At 34.9% G+C, this 25114-nt stretch overlaps 1 protein-coding gene across 2 annotated transcripts; it reads right to left on the reverse strand.

Annotated features, from left to right (window-relative positions):
- Positions 1–2839: 2839 nt before the first annotated feature.
- LOC149551588 (DNA-directed RNA polymerase subunit beta) lies at positions 2840–6543 on the reverse strand. 2 transcript variants are annotated; one of them, XM_089787103.1, is made up of 4 exons: positions 5281–6543; positions 4461–4905; positions 4095–4210; positions 2840–3658 (listed from the first exon to the last, which is right to left on the reverse strand). In XM_089787103.1, exons 1-4 carry the CDS (start codon positions 5513–5515, stop codon positions 3246–3248), a joined length of 1209 nt encoding a protein of 402 aa, XP_089643229.1. In that variant the 5' UTR covers positions 5516–6543; the 3' UTR covers positions 2840–3245. The 2 variants fall into 2 exon arrangements, with proteins under 2 accessions (XP_089643229.1, XP_089643230.1); XM_089787104.1 differs by having other exon boundaries at positions 4461–4901; positions 5281–6504.
- Between the last annotated feature and the right edge of the window lie 18571 nt (positions 6544–25114).

Consider the following 25114-nt stretch of genomic DNA (forward strand, 5'->3'; position numbering starts at 1 on the left):
TTAATTGTTCTCATAATGGGGTTTCCTTCATGAACAATAAACAAAACTCATTGAAACCATGTCTTCAAGATCCTACACAAATTGTTGTGTTGTGAACGATATCAATGAAACAAAATGGGCAGCCTTGGCCAAAAATATTAATGTCTTAGAGTTGCTCAATTACTAGGCTCGTGACAAAATTGATTTCTTTTTATTTGAATTTGATATTAAACCAATCTCAATTGAATGCAAATATGGTTCAAACATGAGAATCCAAATGTTGAATGCACACTACAAGTATTTGAAGAATGAATGTTGATTGCAAACTATGAACTTGAGAAATTTACTCTAACAAATCCAACGTGAAAGTGCCTTCATTCATATGGATCAAGGTTATTGATTTCATAATTAGAATGAGAAGGGGTTTAAGAATTTATTTGAATAGAAGAGTTATGAGATGAGAAAACATTGTCATCACATAAATTGAAAAATGAATTTTGTAATTTAAATGAATCTTTACATTTTACGTAATTTTTTAAGATTTTATTTTTAAGTTTCAGTAAAAAAAATCGAATTAAACTAAATTTTATTTTTCCATCAATTTATAATCTGTCTACCACAATATTATAAGAAGACATTTTTATTTCTTTAACACTATTTACTATAATAATATATATACAAACTCAATTTTTAAAATATTAAATGTTTACTAAAATTCTACGCGGCAATTACGGAGAAATTTTGGGTTATCTCCTGAATGGAACTATAAACTAATTAATATTTTTATTCAATATCATATTTCTTCATCTAATGATTCGAAGAATCAACGTTGAAGCTCAAAGCCCCTTTAAATTTTGTTTTGGTAGAATGGTAATTGTTTATCTATTAAGCGTGATGAATAGGAGAGAAGCAACTATTAAATCTCTTGAATTTGCATCACCTGAGACACTGGCAGCCAGTACAGCTTCTTTTTGAAAAAAATGAAAATAAAAACTTATAATATATATTTATAAAAACTAAAAATGTCAATGTCCAAATCGGAAGAATGTCATAATTATTATTTATTGATATGCTCGTTGCCAGCTTGTTTCCTTGTTTTCCCATGCTCACGGTACTAAACATTATGCACCTTTTCAGTACTTTACAGAATTTTTAAATGGATTAGGTAGAATTAAAAATTAAAAACTTAATACAATCGGAACTAGCTTATGGTTTCTGTATCTGATTATATTTATGCTTATACCAGAGTAATGAGAATATAGGCGATTTTGCTGACTCGACGCCGATTTTTAAGACAAAAATCCCTTGTATCACCTAAATCGGGATTTTTTTTGTCAAAAAAGTCAGCCGCAAAAATCCTCGAATTGGTAAAAACGTACCAGAAATCACCAATTTCTGTTTTACATGTGATGGATTTATTGTTTATGTTCCTTAGGTTTTAGCTTCTATTTGATGATGTTATAGTGTGTTTAAGTTATATTAAAAAAATTCATGAAATAAATTTTAAATCGTTAAAATCTTTAAATTTCAAGCGTTTTTTACTCTGCTGATTTTGCTTCATAGGCTATTCACGATTCGAATAAGCCTTGCCGATTCCAATCCAATTCGAGTTTTGGTTCTTTGGCTTATATAGACCAGGTGGTTTCTCTGAAACATTTCTTATAGGACAGAAAATTTCAAGTCAAATCATTTTATGTGAAGTAATTCAGGTCATATTCACATCATAGGTCTCGTAGAAAGACTGTTCATGAGATTGACATAGGGTTTTCAACAATTATAATTTTCATTGACATATAATTCCAGTTTGTTACATAGCCGTTATGGTCATCTCTTAAAAATTCATGTCTTGATGGTCTGCAGGAAATAAATCACCAAAAATACACATGATTGCTATTTTCACATAAACCCACAATCAATTTGTCTCAATGTGAATTTCAAGGTGCTGACGTTTATATTAGTCACACAATTGCAGTCATCAGGAAGGCCAAAGAAACTTTAAAGTCACAGGCAATGTTTTATCAAATTGTGCCTGACGCAGCTTAATGGATTTTCTTGATGAGTGCTAATTCATCAGAAAGACAAAAGCAGGTTTCTGTTCACTGCCAATGCAAAATTCAGTGAATTCATCCAATCAGCAATGCGCCATTTATTTATAAATCTTAAACCTGTAATCTGGGCATACAAAGATTAGGAAGTAAATGTTGTTTTCTAAATTCTGAACAGGCCAGATACCGATTTGGCATATGGGAATCCCCTTACCAAGTAAAAATTTAAATTTTTTATCTTCATGATGAATCTCCAATCCACAGACGTCTTTGAATTAATCTAGTAGGAGATATTATTAAAACAAAAGTTCAATGATAAAAGAATGTTAAATTAAATAAACATCTGTGTGTAAAGGCTAAACCCGAACTTTCATTCTTGTTTTGGGTATTATAGAGGATTGTATGGATGCCAGGGTTCCATGGAGTTTTCTAACAGGGGGACTTGGAGATGGGTACTAAGGGCCTAAATTTTGGACGGTTGTGGAGCAGCAATGGAGAGGAAGCAATGATATGCAAACTGAAGTGAATTGAAAACTTCAAAGCAAGATTCGCAATATAACATCAGTGTGAGTGCCCTACGAAAGGAAAACTAGTGCTCACAAAATTAAAAGGCTGCAATCAGTATGTAACGGCATATGCCATATAGCAAGCGACCTGGAGGCATCCCCAGCAGAGGTGGTGGTCCTATGGGGGAACGTTTCCCCAATTCCACTGTGGAAACCTAATGGATGCCCTGTAACATTCATTATTACAGAAGTAAGAAAATAACATCACAAAAAAGTTCAGAGGAGCAAACAGAGATGCGTATGCTGATGTGCCCAAGTCAATTTCAATATTTTAAGAATAAGAACATTATAAAGTGAATTCAATGAGCTCAACGAGGTGCTATTTAAATTTTCCACTCTTCAAGAGATCCTTGAATCACAAATAAAAAATTAATCAGCTGTAAAAGCATAATAGCTGCTAGTTTCATTTAAAATTCTGAGCTATTGCTTTGACGCTCCAGCAAATAGCTTTAGTAATTTCTACAGAACTTGAATTCCTGCTTTGGCAACTTGTTTATAGTTGACTGCATTTTGTACTGAAGGCCTTCCGAAACAGGGATATATACAAACTCACGTTCATAATGGTTATTACCCCAACTTATTGGTTAAAATATACTTCCAGCACAAACATCATGCCAGACAAAAAATATGGACTTTTGCTTCCTCGCTACTTTGATTATTGTGATATTTGAACATAAACCATCTGTGTATATCCATTAAACACACTGCTGTTCAGAGTGCTCAGTCCAAGCTTTCTAAACAAATATGTTTGATCATCTGGAACAATAGGTTCGGAGGAACGGGCAGGGTCATATCTAGTTTGGTGGGTAAGAGATGGTCCAGCAATAGGTGGAAGCTCCCAGTAGAGATCCAGCACAGATTCAACAAACTTGCTATTCTCATAATGCTCTGCATGAGAAATTACCTCAAAGCTATGGTTGAAATTGTCTCTCATGTGTCCTCTAACACCCCACCAGGCGCCCCCCGAGCCACAGAGCTCTTTGATGTCTAATGCCTTCTCCCAGAATTGCTTCCTAGTGGTTCTCATCCTTGCTTCATTGCTATCTTCATTGCAATTATGTCCACCACCTAAAATGTTACAGTGAAACATAAAATTGAAGAGTTCCATCATAGCATGATATTTACATGGTGCCCAACTGATCAATTTATATGCAATTGTAATGGAATAATGTATGTTTATATTTATTAATTATTTACACCTGCATTGTACAACATTCAGCTATTTTATGCTAAACAAACTACAGAAGTGTTTGTGTCCCCTGTAAATTAGAGTTGTTTGTGAAAATTCCGAGCAGCCTAGAAGATTTGATGATTTTTGGTAATTCACAATCTCTTCCAAGGAGTTCAATATGATTAACGAACACCTTGCAAGGTGCGACAATCTATCAAAGATCAATAAAAGACTTACAGTACAGACCAGACATAGAACTATTACCAGATACATATGTAAATCAACAAGATACAATGTAAAACTCTGATCTCTCGGTGGGGAAATGAAGCATACCTTTAATGTGAGACTGATCACATATTTGACGGAGAGAATAATGATCTCCAGTACCAGTATCATAGTTATCTTCAAATATAAGGTGCCTAAATCCTGCCCTCAGAGCTTGCTTCAGCCTGAAATTGCACAAAAACAGGACCTCATCAATTGAAAGAAGCAGAATTCATTGTCAAGTCAGGTCAAAACCAGCACTTGTTACAATGTAGTCCAACTTGTGGCTACTATTTTTTAAACAAAAATATGGTGATCAATTAGCCCTGATGCTTGTATACAGTCCACTTGTGCAAAAAAAAAAAATAAAGGAAGATAATAATACTAACAAGTAATTATTTGAGGAATTTTCTTAGTAGAAATCCAAGGCCTCACCTTTTAAGTTCATTTTGATGATCATCAAAGAAAACCACCACCTTGCTCTGGTCTGAAATTCCATATTCCTCCATTACTGGTTTCCATTCAATACTTCCAAAATCAACGAACTGTTTCCCTGAATAGTATTTGCAATTGGGATCTACATATGCAGGCCCTTTCTTCAAATACTTTTCAGGATGGCGAGGGGTAATTGATATTATAGGCTTGTTAGGCATGGCTTGCCTCAACACCCATGTAGAATGACCTTTAAAAGCGCCACTTTCTATCATCAAATCTGGTTTTAACCACCTTGTAATGAACCAGAGACCAAAACTGTGATCAAAACCCATACCAAACATGTTGTTTTTTATAGGTCTTGTATGGTAAATGGGTACAAATTCTTCCAACGCATGCAGAAGCTCATTTCTTGTCCAATTCACAGTGGATCCACTTCTTGACCTGCCTTTAGCCAATAAGGGATAATTGGCCATCATTTTTCAAATTCAGTAAATTAAAATGACTTATCTCATATCGAATTTGTGGACTATTCAAGAGTAATAGACATAATTTCAGAGTCAAGATGATGTCCAGATTAACATATAACATAGCAAGACAACAAATTAATCGATCATGATACAATCCAGAGACTATAACTGCCAAAACTCTCATTTAATCACAAGGAGCATAACAACAATCTAAGAACATGAGACAGATATTTGAAGATAAGACTACAATTCTAAATCTTTTAGTGCACTAAACCAAGAATCTAGATAGAAAAGGTAAAATTCATTGATATAAAATTTCACAGTTCAGCGAGGATTCTAGGTAAGATGCATACACCAAGGAACTCCCAGAGAGCCGAAATCCAATAGATCACTTTCTTTGAAAACCAACTCTTGCGTAGCAGCGTCGCCAGGAGCCTTGCAGAAAATCTGTGTCCACTGTATGAAGAGAACTCCAAGTATCAAGACTAAAGAGCACATTAAACATACTGTAATGGTAGCCAACTTGTTTGGGTGTCCACCCTTGCTTAGTCCTCTCGCATTCTTGTGGCTCGCCGACAACCCCTTCATTTTGGCTGAATGATCCACCTAGGGATTATGTAAAATTCAACAAAAAGCGTTTCCTAAAGCAGATCTGATAATCAGTGCATTCTGCGGCTTTTGAGAAATACTCGCTCTGACAACCCACCCACTCTGACAGCCTGCCCAATTCCCCAAATTCAAAAATTCCCCAATACCATAACGAAATTGCAAAGTCTAAAAAATAACGGTACTGCACTTGATTGACCTGAGATTCATGACTTTCCACAATGATATTCAGGTTAAATTTCAATATGATTGGCAAAATGATCTAAATTCCAGGGTTGCCGAGAAACCCCAACCACAATACCCAGACACCCACAATCTTAAACTAAAACTTTTAAGGCACCCTCAATTGTAATGAGACTGCTCATTATCGCGCGACCGCCATAACCAATTTCTGAGGACTCGAAAGACCTGATCGAGTACCTTCAAGACTTTTTCAGCTTCGTAGAATCCAGAATTTGAGAGTTTAATGCCCTGATACATGCCACAACATGCGTGTTTGGCATATACAAAGTTTTCTTGGGAAATGTTGTTCTGAGACCTTATGCAGCAACAAATTTCTTCTGGCCAAAGAGGACAGATAAAAGTTGTGCTCACATGATTATGGTCCAGATGTAGGTGGGGCTGTTAAATCTTACCTGGATGCTTGCTGTCATATGCTGTTTGCCCACATTTTCCACCAATGCATGGCCCAACTCTTTCTCCCGTTCATGGAATCTTGCAAAATATTAACGCCATTACATAATTGTGTTAAAAGAATATTGAATCTGAGAAGGTCAGGCACTTTCTGCTAATGCCTCCATTAATGACCAATCTACCCCACTTTTAACCTTTACTGTCGTTGATCAATGCCTGGGGTATTGTGCCCAAATTTAACCTTGAAGAACATCCCACCATGTCAAAGGGGTTTTGCTTTCTGCGAGCCAGATGTAAGAAGTAAACCCAGGTTCAAAGCACGCCCAATCGGGTAGTTTAATCATAACACAACTGGCTATAAAATTTTATATGGTGATGAGGGTACATTCGCCATATTCCCACAGCTTCGTACAACACCCATCTAATTTTTCTTTTTTTTTTTAAATAATTAAAAAATTAAAATTGACACATTTTGGAAAGATTTATTGGTCAAATTTACCTTTTAATTGTAAAATGGGCCCATTGTTTCTAATTTTTCCGTTAATTTAAATAACATATTTTTAGTGTATTGGAAAAATAATGAATGCCATTGTTATAATGAAAGTTACCTTTTTACCCCAATTAACTAATGATAGATAGTGGACTTTTTAACCTGCGATTGTGGCAGAAAATAAGGTTAAAAAGCACTTTGGGCAGTGTGCATTTTGTCTTATATGTGTACATTCCGTCTCTTTGTCCCTAATATTCTCATCAATCTTGTCATTATGAGTTGATTGTTGGATAATACCTTTTTAAACTTGGTTAACAAATAGTAATCAAATTTTAATCTCTTTTGATGATAATCAACACTTGAGATTGAAGCATAAATGTTGTAGTATTAGTTTTTAGAAGTTGGATTGATGGGTTGGTGTTAAGTATTTGTGACCATAGCTCTAATTAATTTTTGAGAAATGTATATTATATTTCAATAATATTTCAATTTGTTTTCTTCATATGCAATTTAAGAGCTTAAAGGGTAAGAATAATAATAGTCTTTATAGTTTAGTTCATGCATTCATAGTGCTTAAACTATATATTGGATTTCAATAACCTTTTTTGTTCTCTATATGCAACTTAGCTAGGGAGAGGACCCCGTACTTGAACACCCTAGCTTCGTGCTTATTGAAAATCATACTTAAAAGTTTCAAAAGATTTCAATTTTTTCCAGTAGCTTCCTTGGCAAGTTGTCTGCTTATAACTAAGGTTTCAACTCCACATCATCAATTATGATGCCACATCACCATGATTTTTGTCAAGTTGTCCAAAATAGTCCAAATAAAAAGTGAGACCAATACTCATGAAAGGGTACCCATACTTGCACAGTTGATGTGGCATCACATCATTGATTGCTTTTTACAACTAAAGGTACATTTAATTTAATTATGGGCAGTCATTATTGTAGTAACATCTTTAAAGTCACAATTATCGGTACAACATTGTCAAATAAATTAGGCATTAAGATAATAGGTATGGATATTAAATCAGTAAGTGTGGGTTCAAATGAACAACTCCTACCACAACCATTAGAACGGGTTCAAGTATCGAGTCATTTCCCTTACTTAAAACGTAATTTTTTGGCATCTATGTAATAATAAAGCTCCTTGTAGACTTAGTTAAGCATTGGAAGGTCCAAAAATATCATTTCAAAGTGTCACCCAATACCTACTTAAAGACGTCCCAATAATTGAGCACTCAAAATTATTGGTAATGGACAAATGTCCAAGTATGCATGCATAAATATCCTCATACTGGTGCACAAATGCACCAATTGAAAACCAAAAAAACTAAAATTGATTAGCTATTAGTACTTGGGAAACTTGATAATTGTCTTTTAGTTCTTGGTATTTTGACTCTTTTAAAATTGGTGATTTGGGGTTGGGTGCACAAGAAGTGCACAACTATTGGAACACACTCAACTAGTAGTGCTCTTCCCCTATATTGTTTTGGGTTCTTTCAATCATGACAAACATGCTCAAGGGTCAAAAAAAGTAATTATTTTGAGTTGGCATTTGATAACTGTTCTATATTGTTCACTTAATTGTTTACTTTGCTCATTAGAAGATTTGCGCAGCCAACTCAATACTTATCCACAAATGGTCAAGTAGTCATGTGCTATGGGTACCAACCAAGTTGTACAATGTCTCTAATTAGTAAGTTTTTTTCTCAACTAATGGGTATACAAGTGGAAAGCTAAACTAATGGGTATACAACTAGAAAACTATTGGTTGCATGGATGATTTTTCAGTGGGTTTTTAATTAGCATGTTCCAATGAACATGTTGGTGTAATTAGATAATCTTACCTACATTTTACTTAAGTTTACGTAGGATGATGCATTACATAGTAGTTTGCATTGTAGACACAAAGGAGTTTGCATCTTATTTTAGCACACGATGTAGAAGATTGCACTTTAGGTAGTGTTAGTTGTTATCTATTTCCACTTTATGTGTGAGATTCAGCTTTAGTGCACTTATCACATTATCATCCTCTCATTGTTCATACTTAATTGTACAATGAAGGATGGTCTACCTTCGGTGTACATGTGATTCCACATAGTGTAGTTGACCGGTTATCCTTTGCATATCTTCTAGTTATCATGCATTGCTTATATATTTAGGTATATCTACCTTGTATTCCAATATGCATTGGTCATGCATTATTGACCATTATTAAATCCAAACAATTAAGAATCATATCATTTGTCTATCTCTCTTGTTCTATTCATTAGATTTCTAGATCTTGGCATTCACATGCATTGTCTTAGGAAGAAATTTACAAAATAAGTATTGGAACAAGAGCAATAACTTGACCCCTTCTCCTACAATTGTTTTGGGATTTCTTAATATTTAAATTTCACGTGACATATTTAGAGATATAAGGAAGAATGTATGATATGTTGGGAATAATTAAAAGGGTTTCATTTAATGTATTTCTTGAAATTAATAATTATATTGATATGTGTTTTTTAATTTGGGTAAATGCACAAAGATGGGGGGGACCAAAAAGGGGGTTCAAGATGCCATTTTATTTCTAAATTTGACAAATTCTAAACTTTGATGAGAAATTGATGATAGTTAGACTCAAAATTTCATGATGTGACGATAACAAAAGTTTTACAGTCCTCTAAATCTGATTTCTAACTTAAAAATTATTTATGAGAATGGTGGAGTTTAAGGTCCTCAAAATGGGGGGGTGATGAAAGATGTCCTACTTTTTGTGAAACAACATAACATCTAGTCTCTAGAGTGATCCCCCTAAAATGTTAACTTTTTAAATTAAAAAAAATCTCTCTAGTGAGAAGTTAGATAACACCACATATTTTATCCTAGATTATTCTGATAAATTTTAATCTATATTTATTTTTTTATAAATTTTGTAAGTGGACACATTTTCAACACATGAAATTGTAGTGTGCCTCCTAGAAATCATTAAAAATTAATTAAAAATCAAAACTTGTTTTTTAGTAAAGTGTGTACATATGGAATCTAGTTTCTAAAAATCTAACTTGTTACAAAACTTAACAAACAAACCAAAATCGTATCCCAAAATAGTACACATTGGTTTACATTCAAATTCAAACTAAATTATATGGTTAAAAAGCTAACAGAGAGATCTACAATATCATGTCATTGGATTTTATCATCAATCAACCATGAGTAAACCTAATGGAGGGTTCACAAAAAATATATGTTTTTTGTAACTTTGCTAGAAAACACATCTTAGACCAATTGAATCCTCCAATACTTTGGGGTGGATCTCCAAGGTAGATCCAAGCCTTAGGCTTGGTGGATTTCAATGCATTTAAAAGCATGTGCAACCAATAGTGTGTGCGCATAGAGAATATACATTATAGTAAGTATGTGAAATAGTGGGTACACACTATTGAACATTATATAATAGCTTAAGGGAAGGAGACAAAAATATAGAGAAGGTGGTGGTGGTGGGGGAGAGAGAGAGAGAGAGAGAGAGAGAGAGAGAGAGAGAGAAGGGTAGGGGAGAGAAAGAGAGAGGGACATATGAGAAGGTTTGGGAAAAAGAGTGTGAGAGTTAGAAGTGTGGAGGGAGAGAGTGAGAAGGGTAGGGGATATATATATATATATATATATATATATATATAGAGAGAGAGAGAGAGAGAGAGAGAGATACATTAGGACTACTTGGAACCCATTAGTGTGTCCTACAATGATTAATGTATTCAAAGGGGTCATAATGGGTTATAATGTGTTGTGATGTGTCCTAATATGTCATAATGGGTTGTAGGTTGTCTTGGGACCCCATAAGATGCATTTAGATCACACAGTTTTGTAATGGGTCCTAAGGGGTCGTATGATGAACATTAATGTGTTCTAAGGGGTCCAAAAGGGTGATAATATATCCTAATGAATCTTAATGCGCCATAATGGGTCACACATTATCCTACATGGTCGTTAAGGTCTTAAGGGGTGTTAACACCTTGTCTCTCCCTCTCTCCTTTCTCAATTCCTCTCTCCTCCATCTTTCCTTCCCTCATTGTTACCCGTTCTCTCTTTCCTCCTTGTCACCTCCCTCATCCTTTGTCATATTTTTGTTTTTCAACAACTTGTATAGCCTATAACACATATGCACTATGTAAAACACAAAAGGTAGAAAAAAAGGCCAAGAAAGAAATGTGAGAGGCCCACATTTTCCATTTACTTTCAAATTTTTGTGTTCTATCTAACAAATATTTGCCTCTCATGGTGTTGATAGTCACATAGAAGGATATTTTATCAATTTGTACCACTTTTTTGTTTAATAATCAACATTATAGTGTGAAAGTCAATCATTATTGACCATAATTGATCATTTGAGGTAGGATTTAGATTTTTTTTCATTTGAAAGGAATAAAGAGTCTTTTTATTTATAATTAATATGATATGAACTTATGGAAGGCATAATTTGACATTGTAATATATTTATATTATAACTTCACTTATTGTAATATTATTAAAATTTTGATTAAAATCTATAAATATGCACCACCATTAATTATTATGGGAAAAAAGTTGATCATATCCTCTTTGTAATTGCATTTGGTTTTGAGGTACACATAGTAAAAATAATGCTAATATTTTTTGTTAAATTCCCTCTCAAAACTATTTAAATTTGAGGCTCAAGTTTTCAAATCATACAATAGTGACTCACCTACATATCATGACTCACGTTCACACCAAATTAGCTATACACTCACCCTTATTTGTGACTAATTATTAGAGACTAGTCGTTTAGTCATTTATTTGATCATTTACTTAGTCACTTACCTTTGTCTAAGCTTGGGATTTTACCCAATGATCAAATTAGTCATTTATTTAGTCACTTATACTTAATTGTAAGGAATTCATGTGTGGAAATCATCATCATGCCAAGGCAAAAAGAAAAGACTCTAAAACTGGAAGAGTATAATAGATATTTGGAAAAGAAAAGGGAAATAATGGAACTAATTAGTGAAGAAAAACAATTGCATACCATAAAAGAAATTTTTCCTTTGGACAAGGAACGCGAAACATCAATAGAAAGAAGGGTATGTGCGGGATCATGGTCAACCAAACTATGGTCTTAAGTGATAGTGAAAAACTAGCAAATTACGATTATGTTAGCTTGACACATAAATTTAAAGTAGTTATGGGCTTTATATCAAAAAGTTGTAAGAAAATAGAATCTGTAGGAAATTGAATGTAGTTTCTAAACTACTAGGCCTTGTTTGGAGAATAAAATATTTGATTTGTCAAAATTTTGGGTTTTAATGGGGTACTTCAAAAAATTTAGGGCAAAAATAAAAAGTAGGTGTATATTTGACCGTCTTAATCAAAATCAAATGATAATATTTTTTAATATAATTATAGATATAAAAAGTAGACTCGTGACCAGATGTGATGCATATTTTTTGGTATTTTTATTCCAAATAAATAATTAAATATGAATTTTCTACTATAACTTTTTCAAAATAAAAAACTCTCATGTCTAACTACCTTAACTAATTGGAAACTTTACAAAATTAATAGTTTCTTTTTTTTTCCTTATACTAAGTGAAGCATAGAATGTGACACAATTTTTGGATTTCAAAAATGCTATACCTTTGAAAGTTATAGCTATTTTTCAATCGGTATGTTAATCAACAGTTTACAAATGTCTTCATTAGAAATTAACTAATAAATACTTATTCAACTCAGAATTTGACAGCAATTATATCAATGAAATCTTGAGAGTTTTATCAAAAACCCTTTTCATTTCATTGAATTTCGATGAAAAAATATTGTCAAATGGCTATTTGAAGTCTGAATGCCACTGAAACATATCTCAAACACATCTTTTGAGTTGACCAAAGAGGTTTGGTAAATAGCAAGCCAATTTCAACTCAGGTACTCAAAATTTGGCAACATTTTTTTTTCAAAAATTTAGCGCCCAAATTTTGGAGGGAAATAAATTTGGCAAGTGTGGGAAATCAACAACTATTGTATATTATTATATAGTAGTATATTATTATTAAATATAATTTAGTAATATATATTATTATTATGTAATCTAGTAATGTATTATTATTATTATATAATATAGTAATGTATTATTGTTATTATTATTAAATATAAAATAGTAATATATATGATTATAATTATTATATAATCTAGTAATATATTATTATTATATTTTTTATTTTATTTTATTTGATCGGTAAGAGGTCGAAGCCAAGATTAATTATTATGATTATTATTAATTATTATTTTATTAAGCACGGGTAGATTCGAACCCAAGACCTCTTCGATAAGAGGCTCACAATTTACTGTTGTGTTATAGGCTCTTGCCTATATATTATTATTATATTTAATATATAGTCATAAATTATTATTATATAATCTAGTAATGTATTAATATTATTATTGTTATTATAATAATAATATAGTAATGGGGTCATAGGCTAGGGTAATTAGTGCAATGGTTTGAATGGGTTTGTGGGCTAGCCTACGACCCCATTCGACCCATAACATCAATTACCAAATGTCCCTAGGGGTCCTAGGACCCCTAGGGACACATGTCGCGATGCAATGGGTCTAATGGGATTGTGGGCTAGCCCACGACCCCATCAGACCCATTGCATTGATTACCGTATGTTCTTAGGGGTCCTGGGACTCCTAAGGACACATGTCATAATGCAATGGGTCTAATGGGATCATGGGCTAGCCCACAACCCCAGTCAACCCATTGCATCAATTACCCTATGTCCTTAGGGGTCCCAGGACCCCTAGGGATACATGTCATGATGCAATGGATCCAATGGGGTCATGTGCTAGCCCACAACGCCATTCGACCCATTGCATTGATTACCCTATGCCCCTAGGTGTCTTAGGATCCGTAAGGACATATATTGCCATGAAATGCATTGAAAGGGGTCATAGTTTATCCTATAACCCCTTTTGACACATTCAAACAAATGAAATAGGTCCCTATGGGCCCCTAGGGACATATATTGTCATGAAATGCGTCAAAAGGGATCATATGTTATCTTATGACCCCTTTCGACCCATTCAAACAAATAAAATGTTGTGATGTGGAGCCTAATCAAATTCGAAGTTTTATTCGGCATGGTTTTCTCTCCTTATTATTTCTACAGGGGTTTGGGGGCAGCACCCTTGTGGGGTCTTGGGATAGTGCTTCCTGTCACAATATAGGGTAGGGTTGAGGGGCGATGCCCCAGCGGGAGTTTTCAGGGGTAGTGCCCTTGAAGCCAAAAATGACCTTATATTGTAAAGGTATCAACTACTATTTTTCTATCATTCTAGCCTTAATTTTGTAAGTGGCAAAAAGCTTGTATAAAAAGGCTTAGGGTTAGGGATTTTCATAATGTGTGATACAACAATTGGTTCTTGTAGTGGTATTGAGCTGTAAGAGATTACAAATTGTAATTAGGTTGTAATCACTAGATCATAATAATATTGGACTTGTTCTTGGTGAACATAGCCCAAGGATTGGGTGAACCACGTTAAATCTTGGTGTCTTCTGTTCTCTTTTATGCAATTTATTATTTTCTAATATTGTTTATATTTTCATGTAATTGTTATTTCTATACATGGTTAAATCCTAACAAGTGCTATCAGAGCCAGGCTGTCATTTTTTTAGCCAAACCGCTATCTTTTTTTTTTAGCGATCCTCTGCAGAAAGGTTTCATGGTTGAGTGGGAGCAATGGTAGACAAGGGGAAGTTGAGGGTTGACAAGTTTAATGGGAAAAACTTTTAGTTATGAAAGATGCAAATGGAGGACTATCTCTATTAGAAGGATTTATGGAAGCTGTTGAAAGGAAAAACTAAAAACTAGGGAACTATGACAAATGAGGAATGGTAGATTTTAGATAGAAAGGCACTTGGAAGCATTCAATTATGCTTGACACCATCAATGACATTTAACATTACAAAAGTGAAGACAATGAAAGAGTTAATGAAAACCTTATCAAAATTGTATGCAAAGCCCTTCATTTCAAATAAGGTATTTCTCATGAAGTGTTTATTTAATATGAAAATGACAAAAGATGGATCTATTGCAGAACATTTAAATGAGATTAATACTATTACTAGTCAGTTATCTTCTATGGGTACTAATTTTGATGAATAAATTAGGGCTCTCTTGATTTTGTGTTCTTTACCTAAAAGTTGGAATTGCTTGGTAATGACTGTGAGTAATTTTGTTTTTGGATCTAATGCCCTAAAATATGATGATGTGATTAGTCTTATTTTGAGTGAGGAAACTCATAGGAAAACCTAAGGTGGATCTACATTAGGAAGTGCTTTGAACGCACAAAGCAGAGGCAGAATGACTGAAAGAGGAAATAATTTTAGAAATCGTAGGAGATCAAGAGGAAAGTCAAAGGGAAGAGGTCTCAATCCAGAGGACTGAAAGATTGTTGGTACTATGGTAAAAAAGGGCATAAGAAGAAAGATTGTTGGACTCGAAAGAACAATGAAGGAGATAAATTAGAAGGGAACAAGGAGGCAAATTTGGTAAGTAACAAATCTGAAGAGGATGCTTTGCTTATTTTTTAAAAAGTGTTGATGATTCATGGGCTTTAGATTATGGTGCTTCATTTCATACTACACCTCATAGATGTTATTTCACTGATTATGTCCAAGGGGATTTTGGGCTTGTTTATTTGGGGGATAATGAACCCTGTCAGATTGTTGGAAAGGGAAAAGTTAAGAGAAAGTTGTAGAATGGGAATCATTGGCTTCTACATGAGGTAAGACATGTTCCAAGGCTGAATAGGAATTTAATTTTAGCAAGGTAACTCAGTGATGAGAGTTGTGTAGTTACTTTTAATGATAAAAATTGAAATGTTTCAAAAGGTCCCCTTGTAGTAGTAAAAGGTATGAAAGTAGGAACCTTATATCATTGTACAGGTCATATTGTTCCTTCTACTTTGATTGTTTAAAAAAAAAATGAATGTTTAGGAACAATTGTTGTAGGTGAGCAGAGAGAACAAATAGTGGTTGTAGAGTTCGATACAATGTTGTGGCACAATAAACTTGGGCACATGAGTGAGAAAGGTATGAAAGTACTTTATTCAAAGAAAGTTTCACTAAGTTTGAAATGTGTCACTATGGATTTCTATGAAAGTTGTGTGTATGGAAAACAAAAGAGAGTGAGTTTTGTGAGATTGTAAAGGAAAAGAAAAGTGAGAAATTAGAGCTTGTGCATACAGATGTATGGGGACCAGCTCAGGTATCTTCCCTTGGTGGCTTTCATCATTATGTTACATTTATTGATGATGCAACTAGAAAAGTATGAGTTTATTTCCTTAGACAAAAATATGATGTATTTCAAACTTTTAAGAAATGGAAATGCTTGGTTAAAAATGAGACTAGAAAGAAATTAAAATGTCTCAGATTTGATAATGGTGGTGAGTATTGCATCATGAATTTGAAGATTATTGCTTTATTAATGGTATTCGTAGATAGAAAACTGTTCCAAGAACTCCACAAGAAAATGGAGTGGCTTAACGCATAAACAAGACTATAATGGAGCATACAAGAAGCATGAAGTTGCATGCAAGGTTGCCCTTAAACATGTGGGTAGAGGTTGTCAATACTACTGTATATTTGATTAATAGAGGTCCCTCTACTTCATTGGGCTATGGTATTCCAGAGGAAGCATGGACTAGTAAGAAGGCGAGTTATTTTTTTCTCAAAACCTTTCATTATGAAGCATTTGCTCATATAGATTCTAAATATAGAACTAAGCTGGAAGCTAAGTCAAAGAAATATGCATTTTTGGATTTGGCATTAATGAATTTGGTTATAGGCTTTAGGATTTTACAATCATAAAATTGTAAGAAGCAGTGATGTCATATTCAATGAGAAAGTGTTGTACAAATATTTGTTGCAACAACATGAGAAGAAAGAAGATGATTATGTAGTGTTGGATGGTACTCCAAAAGATGATGTTCCAACAATTCCTCATGATGTGCAACAACTGCAACAACAATTACCACCCACCCCTGTGAATGTTAGACGGTCAACAAGGCTAAGTAGACCTCCAGAAAGATTTTTTCCTTCTTTGTACTCTATTTTACTAACAAATGCTGGTGAACTTGGATGTTATGATAAAGTTGTGAAAGTGGATACAAAGATTCAGTGGGAGTCTGCAATGAAAGAAGAAATGGACTCTTTGCTGAAAAATAAGACATGAGATTTTTGCAAGTTGCCTGTAGGTAAAAAGGCTTTATAGAATAAGTGGGTTTACAGGTTGAAATAAGAGGATAGAGGTAAGAGAAAATTTAAAGCCAAGTTAGTGGTAAAAGGATTTGCAAAGAAAAAGGGCATTGATTTTGATGAAACATTCTCTCCTGTTGTTAAAATGACTTCTATTTACACTGTTTTAAGTATTGTGGCTACTGAAGATTTGCATTTGGAGCAACTTGATGTTAAAATATGCTTTCTTCATGGTGATTTGGATGAAGATTAAATATGGCACAACCATAGGGATTTGAGGTCAAATGTAAGGAGAACTTAGTGTGCAGATTGAAGAAAAGTTTATATGGCTTGATGTAAGCACCTTGGTAATAAAATCTAAAATTTGACAAGTTTATGCATGAGCATAAATATAGTAGGTGTCATTCAAATCATTTTATTTTTTTAAGAGGTTAGATGATGATAGCTACATTATTTTATGTTTATATGTTGTTGATATACTTGTAGATGGGTCTAACATGGATCACATTAAGGGGCTGAAATGCCAGTTAGCACATTCATTTTCTATGAAGGATTTGGGGGCAGCAAAAAAAATCCTTGGTATGAAGATTTGCAGAGATAGGAAGAATAGGAAATTGATTTTATCTCAGGATGATTATATTGAGAAGGTGTTGCAAAATTTCTCTATGGAGAATGTCAAAGTTGTCAGCACAACTTTACCTAGTCATTTGAAGTTGAATAAGGAGATGTGTCCCAAGACACAAGAAGAGGAGGATAAGATGTCTAAGGTACCTTATGCTTTAGTTGTAGGAAGCTTGATGTATGTTATGGTATGTACTAGGCCAGATATTGCCCATGCAATGGGAGTTGTTGGTAGGTATATGAATCATCCAGGAATTGAGCATTGGAACACAATAAAATGGATTCTCAGATATTTGAGAGGAACATCTAGTAAGTGTCTACATTTTGGGGGCTCTACTACTAATTTACAGAAATATGTTGACTCAGATTTGGTAGGGGATATTTATACTAGGTGAAGTACTATAGCTTATGTATCTATTGTTGGTGGGGCAACAGTGAGCTGGGTTTCTCGATTGCAGAGGGTTAATGCTTTATCCATTATAGAGGCAGAGAATGTTGCTGCTACAGTGGCAACCAAGGAGATGATATGGCTTCAGTTCTTCTTAGAAGAGTTAGGACACCCACAGAGGGATAATTATTTATTTACTAATAGCTAGAGTATCATTCATCTTGCAAATAATTCAACTATGCATTCAAAGACAAAACATATACAATTGTGGTACCATTTCATTCGGTCAATTTTGGATGATGTATAGTTAAAGCTGGAGAAGATACAAAAAGATGACAATCTAGTGGATATATTTACAAAGGTAGTGACAAGGGAGAAGTTGAACTCCTCTTCAGCTTTGGTTGGTCTTCTAGACTAAATAGAATAAAAGAACAATAGAGTCTAAGGTGGTTTGATATTCCAGTGGGAGCTACATGTTTAACAGTGCTATGATCAGTCTCCAAGTGGGAGGTTATTATTGTGGACTTGAATTAGTCTCCAAGTGGGAGATTGTTTTGATATGGAGCCTAATTAGACTTGGAGGTTTATTCATTGTGGTTTTCTCCCCATATTATTTCTATGGGGGTTTGGGGGCAACACCCCCAAGATGAGGTCAAGGGGTAGTGCCCTTACAGGGTCCTATGACAACACTCAAGGTGCGCTCCTTGTCATAGTATAGGTTGGGCTTGAGGGGTAATGTGGTTTTTGGGGGCAGCACCCATAAAGCCAAAAATGACCTTATATTGTAGAAGGCATCAGCTACTATTTTTCTATTATTCTAGCCCTAATTTTGTAAGTGGAAAAAAGCTTATATAAAAAGGCTTAGGGATAGGGATTTTCATAATGTGTGATGCAAAAATTGGTTCTTGCGGCAGTATTAAGCTATAAGGGATCATAGATTGTTATCAGGTTGTAATCACTGGATCATAATAATATTGGACTTGCTATTGGTGGATGTAGCCCAAGGATTGGGTGAACCATGTTAAATCTTGGTGTCTTGTGTTCTCTTTTATGTGATCTATTATTTTTTGATATTGTTTATATTTGCATGTAATTTTTATTTCTATCTATGGTTAAATCCTAACATGAAATAGGTCATATTTTGTTATGAAATTCACAAAAGGGGTCATAGGTTATTCTATAACCCTTTTTAACCCATTCAAATAAATGAAATAGGTCCTTAGGGGTCCTAGGACCCCTAGAGACATATTTTATCATGAAATTTGTCGAAAGAGGTCATAGGTTATCCTATGACCCCTTTCAACCCATTCGAACAAATGAATTAGGTCCCTATGGGTCTTAGGACATGTGTTATCATGAAATGCATCGAAAGGGGTCATAGGTTATCCTATGACCCTTTTCAACCCATTCAAACAAATGAAATAGGTTCCTAGGGGTCCTAGGATCCCTACGAACATGTTATCATGAAATATGTTGAAAGGACCTATGACCCCTTTCGACCCATTTGAACAAATTAAATAGGACCCTTAGGCACATATTTTGTCATGAAATGCATCGAAAGGGGTCATAGGATAACCTATCTTATGACCCCTTTCAACCCATTCAAACAAATGAAATAGGTCCTTACGACACCTAGGGACATATTTTGTCTTGAAATATGTTGAAAGGGGTCATGGATTATCTTATGACCCCTTTTGACCCATTCGAACAAATGAAATAAGTCCATTTGAATAAATGAAATGTGTCCCTAAGCGTCCTAGGACCCCTAGGGACACATTTTTTCATGAAACACATCAAAATGAGTCATAGGTTATCCTATGACCCCCTTTTGACCCATTCAAACAAATGAAATAGGTCCTTAGGGGTCCTAGGTACCCTAGGGACATATGTTATCATGAAATGTGTTGAAAGGGGTCATAAGTTATCCTATAACCCCTTTCGACCCATTCGAACAAATGAAATAGGTCCTGGGATAACTTATGACCCATTTTGATGCATTTCATGACAACATATGTCCCTAGTATTTCATTTGTTTGAATGGGTCAAAAGGGGTCATAGGTTGGATAACCTATGACCCCTTTTGACATATTTCATGAAAAAATATGTCCCTAGGGGTCTTAGGACCACTAGGGACCTATTTCATTTGTTTGTATGGGTCAAAAGCTGTCATGGGATAACTTATGACCCCTTTCAACACATTTCATGAAAAAATATGTCCCTAGGGACCTATTTCATTTGTTTGAATGGGTCGTGTTGAGCTGTCATTTTACATGATGCTTAACAATATGAATCCTTTTGAACTCCTCTCTTGAAAAGCTGATATGAGATCAACTCCAAGGTTCTAGGTGATCTTATGACTTATTGAAATCTGCTCAATTGAAGATAAATGTGTTTGTTTACAAGGAGACCTTTTTTGGTTTTGACCAATTTCATATAAGATGATCAATCTGCTTGCTATTTCAAAATTTATCACAAAAGAGATATGTTTTTGATATTTTCTATTTTGTAATGAATGCAATCTAACAATGCAACTTTATGAATTCCTAATTTAACCAAGTCTTAGCAAAGAAAATAATGAAGATAAGTTAACGAGAGATTTTAAAAAATAGTAGAAAGGGAAATTCCTAATGGACATAAACCACGATAATAACATGTCTGTGAGTTAAATTGTTGAAAAGATCAAGTAGGAAACCAATGAAAGTAGGAGCAATGCTTCCTCAAATCCACTTATGCAATCATTGATGAAAACTTAGTAAAAACTAAGATGTTTCACTTCTTATCGAATTTCAAGGCCACAAAAAGTGTGCTCATGTGAGACACAAAGCTATATAGAAATAATAGGGTGATCTCTTCTCCAACTTGGTATGTTAGTGGAATTCATCAACATATGGAAAACACCAAAACTAAAAGATTGCACAATCAAATCAACAAAACAAAACTATTGGCTCCATTATTATAATGAACAAGAATCGACAAAAAATAACACACTCCAATAAGAATAACTACACTCAAAATGAGAGCACCAGTAGCATATAATATTGCATCAAAATAACAACCTAGAATACATGTTACATTCCTGAATTTAGAAGAAATCATTGGTCTTGAGAGTGAGAGATCTCTTAATGCAAGCATATACTTAAAACTAATAAAATAAATCTAATTATATACAAACTTGGCTCTCTAAATGGTACTAAATAGGACTCCACCATTGTTTATACCAATTATGGGTACATGAGCCTTTATATGTCTTAAAACAAAGAAAGAAGTACTAGATAAGAAGAAGGAAGTTGTAAGGGGATCTAGGAATAATTGGAAGCTCTAAAAATGGAAACTTGGCCTTCTCTAAATGTTTCTAGGAGTTAAATTATTGTCAGAATGTGTTTCCAGTGCATGGAAAGCTCTAAATTTAAAACTGGTAGTTAACTGTCAGTGCACCTTTGACTTCTTCAAGATTTCCAGTGCACCTTGGTGGCAAGCTCAAAAAGTCCAAAATTTTCCCAAGTGTCAAAACTGAATTTCTAGCTTTTGGGTTTTGTTCCCCTTTATACCAGAATGATGTTTAGATGTTTGCTCTTGAATTTATCTATAATCTCCATCACTTGGGAAGCTTCCAAGAAATCTAAGGCCTCATATTTATCTTTAACTATCTATCGGTAGTTACTAATATCCCTACGAATATCAGCAAAATCATCCAATTTAGTGTCTAACTCCAACAATACCTCTTTAGTCTTGAATTCTTGTCTAATATCTTCTTCTGACCAAGCATCTTCAAAGCTTTGTTGGAATTGTTGAACCACTAATTGTACTAGAATCAATTAAGTCCTTGACTCATTTTCAAAAATATCAAGGTAGGCATCATTGTAATACTTCTTAGCTTCCAAAATTTGCTCTTGCATTTGATCTTTCAACTTCTAAATATCTTCATGGATGCCTTCCATTACCTTATTCTCGACAGCTATCTTCTCAATCCAATCTTCTAATTTATCAATCTCATCCATTGTATAAACCTCTGTGAGTGTACGATACCTTTGACCTTTTATTGTTTGAAGCACTTAAAGGTCTTTTCCCCAAGTATGTACCTCATCCATCAGCCCAAAATCTTGGTCCACTATGGATACCAGTTTATCCGCATTAGCTTGAACATGGTGTAACAAGTTCAAATTAGCCTATATTATTTGCACACCTTTATCCTCAAAAATGTCATGTCATTTCTGATATGTGTCCAAAAATGAATCTAATTGTACACTTTCTTTGTCTCTCCTCTCTAATGCCTCAACAAGAGTGATCTCTGGATTATCCAAGCTAATGGGGCCCACAACTTCATGCGAATAGCCTCTCAAGAGCTCATTTTGCTTCCTCAACATCACCAATTTTGACTCATATCTGTCCACCTACTTAAGAACCTCCCTCACACCTATAGTAATCAAAACTTTAGCAGTGTGTAGTGTGGGGTTTCCTAAGAGGACCTTCTTAATCTAGTAGTCATTAGGTGTCAAATCCTTGATGTCAGCATGTGGAGGAGGAATGGTAACATGTGCAAATAAATACTAATTTGTATTCTTCATTACAAAGGCCAGTGTTCGTGCATCACCTGTAGGTGACTCAGGCTTCTTAATGGCCTACACTAGCTCATCTACACTCCTCTCTTCATTCAAATTCAACTACCTCTTTTGTCTAACCATAACTTCCCTCTTCATCCAGACTAGTATAGTGCCCATAGGAGACTTTTATTTGGTTGAAGAGGGAGTTTGACTTGCAAGCCCTTTTTCCTTATCACTCCTTTCCAGAGTCTTATCCTTCTAGGAGAGATCTACATTTAGAGTCTCTGTATCTGTTGTGGCCCCAATTCTTGCCCCTGTATCCTGAGAAGTTTTTTGAGGTTTCATGTATTTGCCTCTCCTCTCACACTTCATCGACTAGCCTTTGTTCTAGCTCTTCTCTAGGTACTGCTTGTTCTTGTTGTTCATTACTAGGAGGAAGGGGAGTGGCAGAACCTTTGTCTAAAAATGATAAATCCTAAAATGATGGTGGTGAGGTACCTAGAGATCATTGTGGTAGAGGTGGAATTTTGTTCCAATCCTCTCCCAAAGGTTGGATCATGGGTGTATCTCATATTTTATAACCCACCATTTCAATTCCTACTGGCATAAAGTCAAAATTAGATATGTTGAAAATATTTGTTCCCTACCTTTCTTACTCATCCATCCACTGTTGTTGCTCATCCTTTGAAGTTGCAACCTCAATAGGTTGCTTGGGAATAGATGGTAGCGTAATGGTGAAGCTTCTCCTTTTGTCTTCCTGAGCATCCCTTGCCAAGCGTGTCCTTTGATTCAACAAGAGATTATCTTCTTCATCTTCTTCATCCACCTCAGGGATGCTTTCCAAGACTACAGGAATAGGTATAACCTATCTTTGTATCTTTTTCCTTCTAGTCCTTCTAGCCATAGGTCTAACCCTAGATTTCTTAGTAGCTAAGGGAGATGCTTCTTCCTCTTGTATAGGTGGTGACACGTCTTGTTCTTCCTATTATGGTTCTTGTTCATGTTCATGTTCTAGTGGAAGCACTTGTGGAATATCCTGAGCTTGAGCTACTTCTTCATTCTGAGGCTCTTGATTCTCATATGCTTGAGTTGCCTCTTGGGCTTGAGCTTCTTTAGCTTTGGGTTCAACTTGCTTAGGAGAATCTCTTTTCCTTTTATTCTTCCCTTTGTCTGCTCTAAAGTACCCAACATCCCTATCATGTTTATATACCATTTTCGGCCTAACTGGAGATTGGGAAGGGAATGTTGGCACCATAAATTTTGTACCTTTACCCTTTTCTAGGCGTGTTGTGGCTTGGAAGGTAATAATCTGAGGAACTAGGTCACACTTAAAGGGCTTCTTGATCCAATCACTTGTCAATTGGATTATATGTCTCACCCTATGATTCATATCTACATTCTCTTCCCTTTCAATCTTTGCATTCATGATTGGCCTATCAAATATCTTGTCATGATTGTACAAGGGATCCAAGACATCTTGAGTTTCTTGTTGGATAGCCTTCAAGGGGACCTTTATTTTCAAGGAACTTCCTACCAAATATAGAGTCATCCTACAATAATCCCTTTTTCGGATATCATAGTCATTTATTGCATTCATCCAATGATCTTCTATTGCATCTTAATGAACAAATTGCCTTCCTGCCAAATGTTGAACTCTGCCAGTATTGCCAAATAATGGACGAGGAGAGTTGTAATCTTGCAAGGGATATTGATCCCATTCTGAGTCAACAGTTATGATATTTGTTGAGTGTCTTTTTTGCAGGTATGTGAGTAAAGGTGCACATGTGTGCACCTTTATGTTTTTTAGCTTGTTTTCTTTGGTTGGAGAGTTTTGCACACCTCTAAGGTTGTGGAGGTGTACTCGTGGAGGCTAGAGGAAGATAAATGAATATAGGGGAAGGTGGTCCTAGTTATTTATAGACTTAGGACCATGCACACCTTTTGGGATGTGTGCAAGTGTGCATCTCCAAAGGGTGTAAATGCACACTTTTACATCTAGTGCACTTGTGCACCCATGATAGGTGCACATGTGTGCTAGGTGTGCTAGTGCACACCTTAACCTCAAAATCACCCTTTATCTCAAAATTTCTAAAAATCTAACAACTAGGTTTTTCAACTGAAGGGCTAAGGCTTTACTCAGAATCAGGTAGAGTCCCAAAAATGACTGAGACCTTGGAGTAGGGGTCTAGGAAAGCAAAAAGAATTACTACGGGGTCCTCATTTCTAGGAGAAATTGGAGGTGTGTTGTGAAACCACAACAGGTCGAAAGGGGCATCCTATGACCCCTTTCGATGCATTTCATGACAAAATATCTCTAGGAGTCCTAAGACCCCTAGGGACCTATTTCATTTGTTTGAATGGCTCGAAAGGGGTCATAGGATAAAATATAATCCCTTTTGACGCATTTCAAGACAAAATATGTCCTTACGGGTCCTCGAACTATGTCCCTAAGGGGACCCCTAGGGACCTATTTCATTTTTTTTAATGGGTCAAAAACCCCTTTCTACGTATTTCATGACAAAATATGTCTCTAGGGGTCCTAGGACCCCTAGGGACCTATTTCATTTGTTGAAATGGGTCAAATATTATAATTATAATTATATAATATAGTAATGTATTTTTATTATTATTATATAGGAATTGGGGT

The sequence above is a fragment of the Cupressus sempervirens genome, chromosome 6, assembly GCF_028749045.1.
Source record: "Cupressus sempervirens isolate cs-2001-9-10 chromosome 6, ASM2874904v1, whole genome shotgun sequence".
NCBI lineage: Eukaryota > Viridiplantae > Streptophyta > Pinopsida > Cupressales > Cupressaceae > Cupressus > Cupressus sempervirens.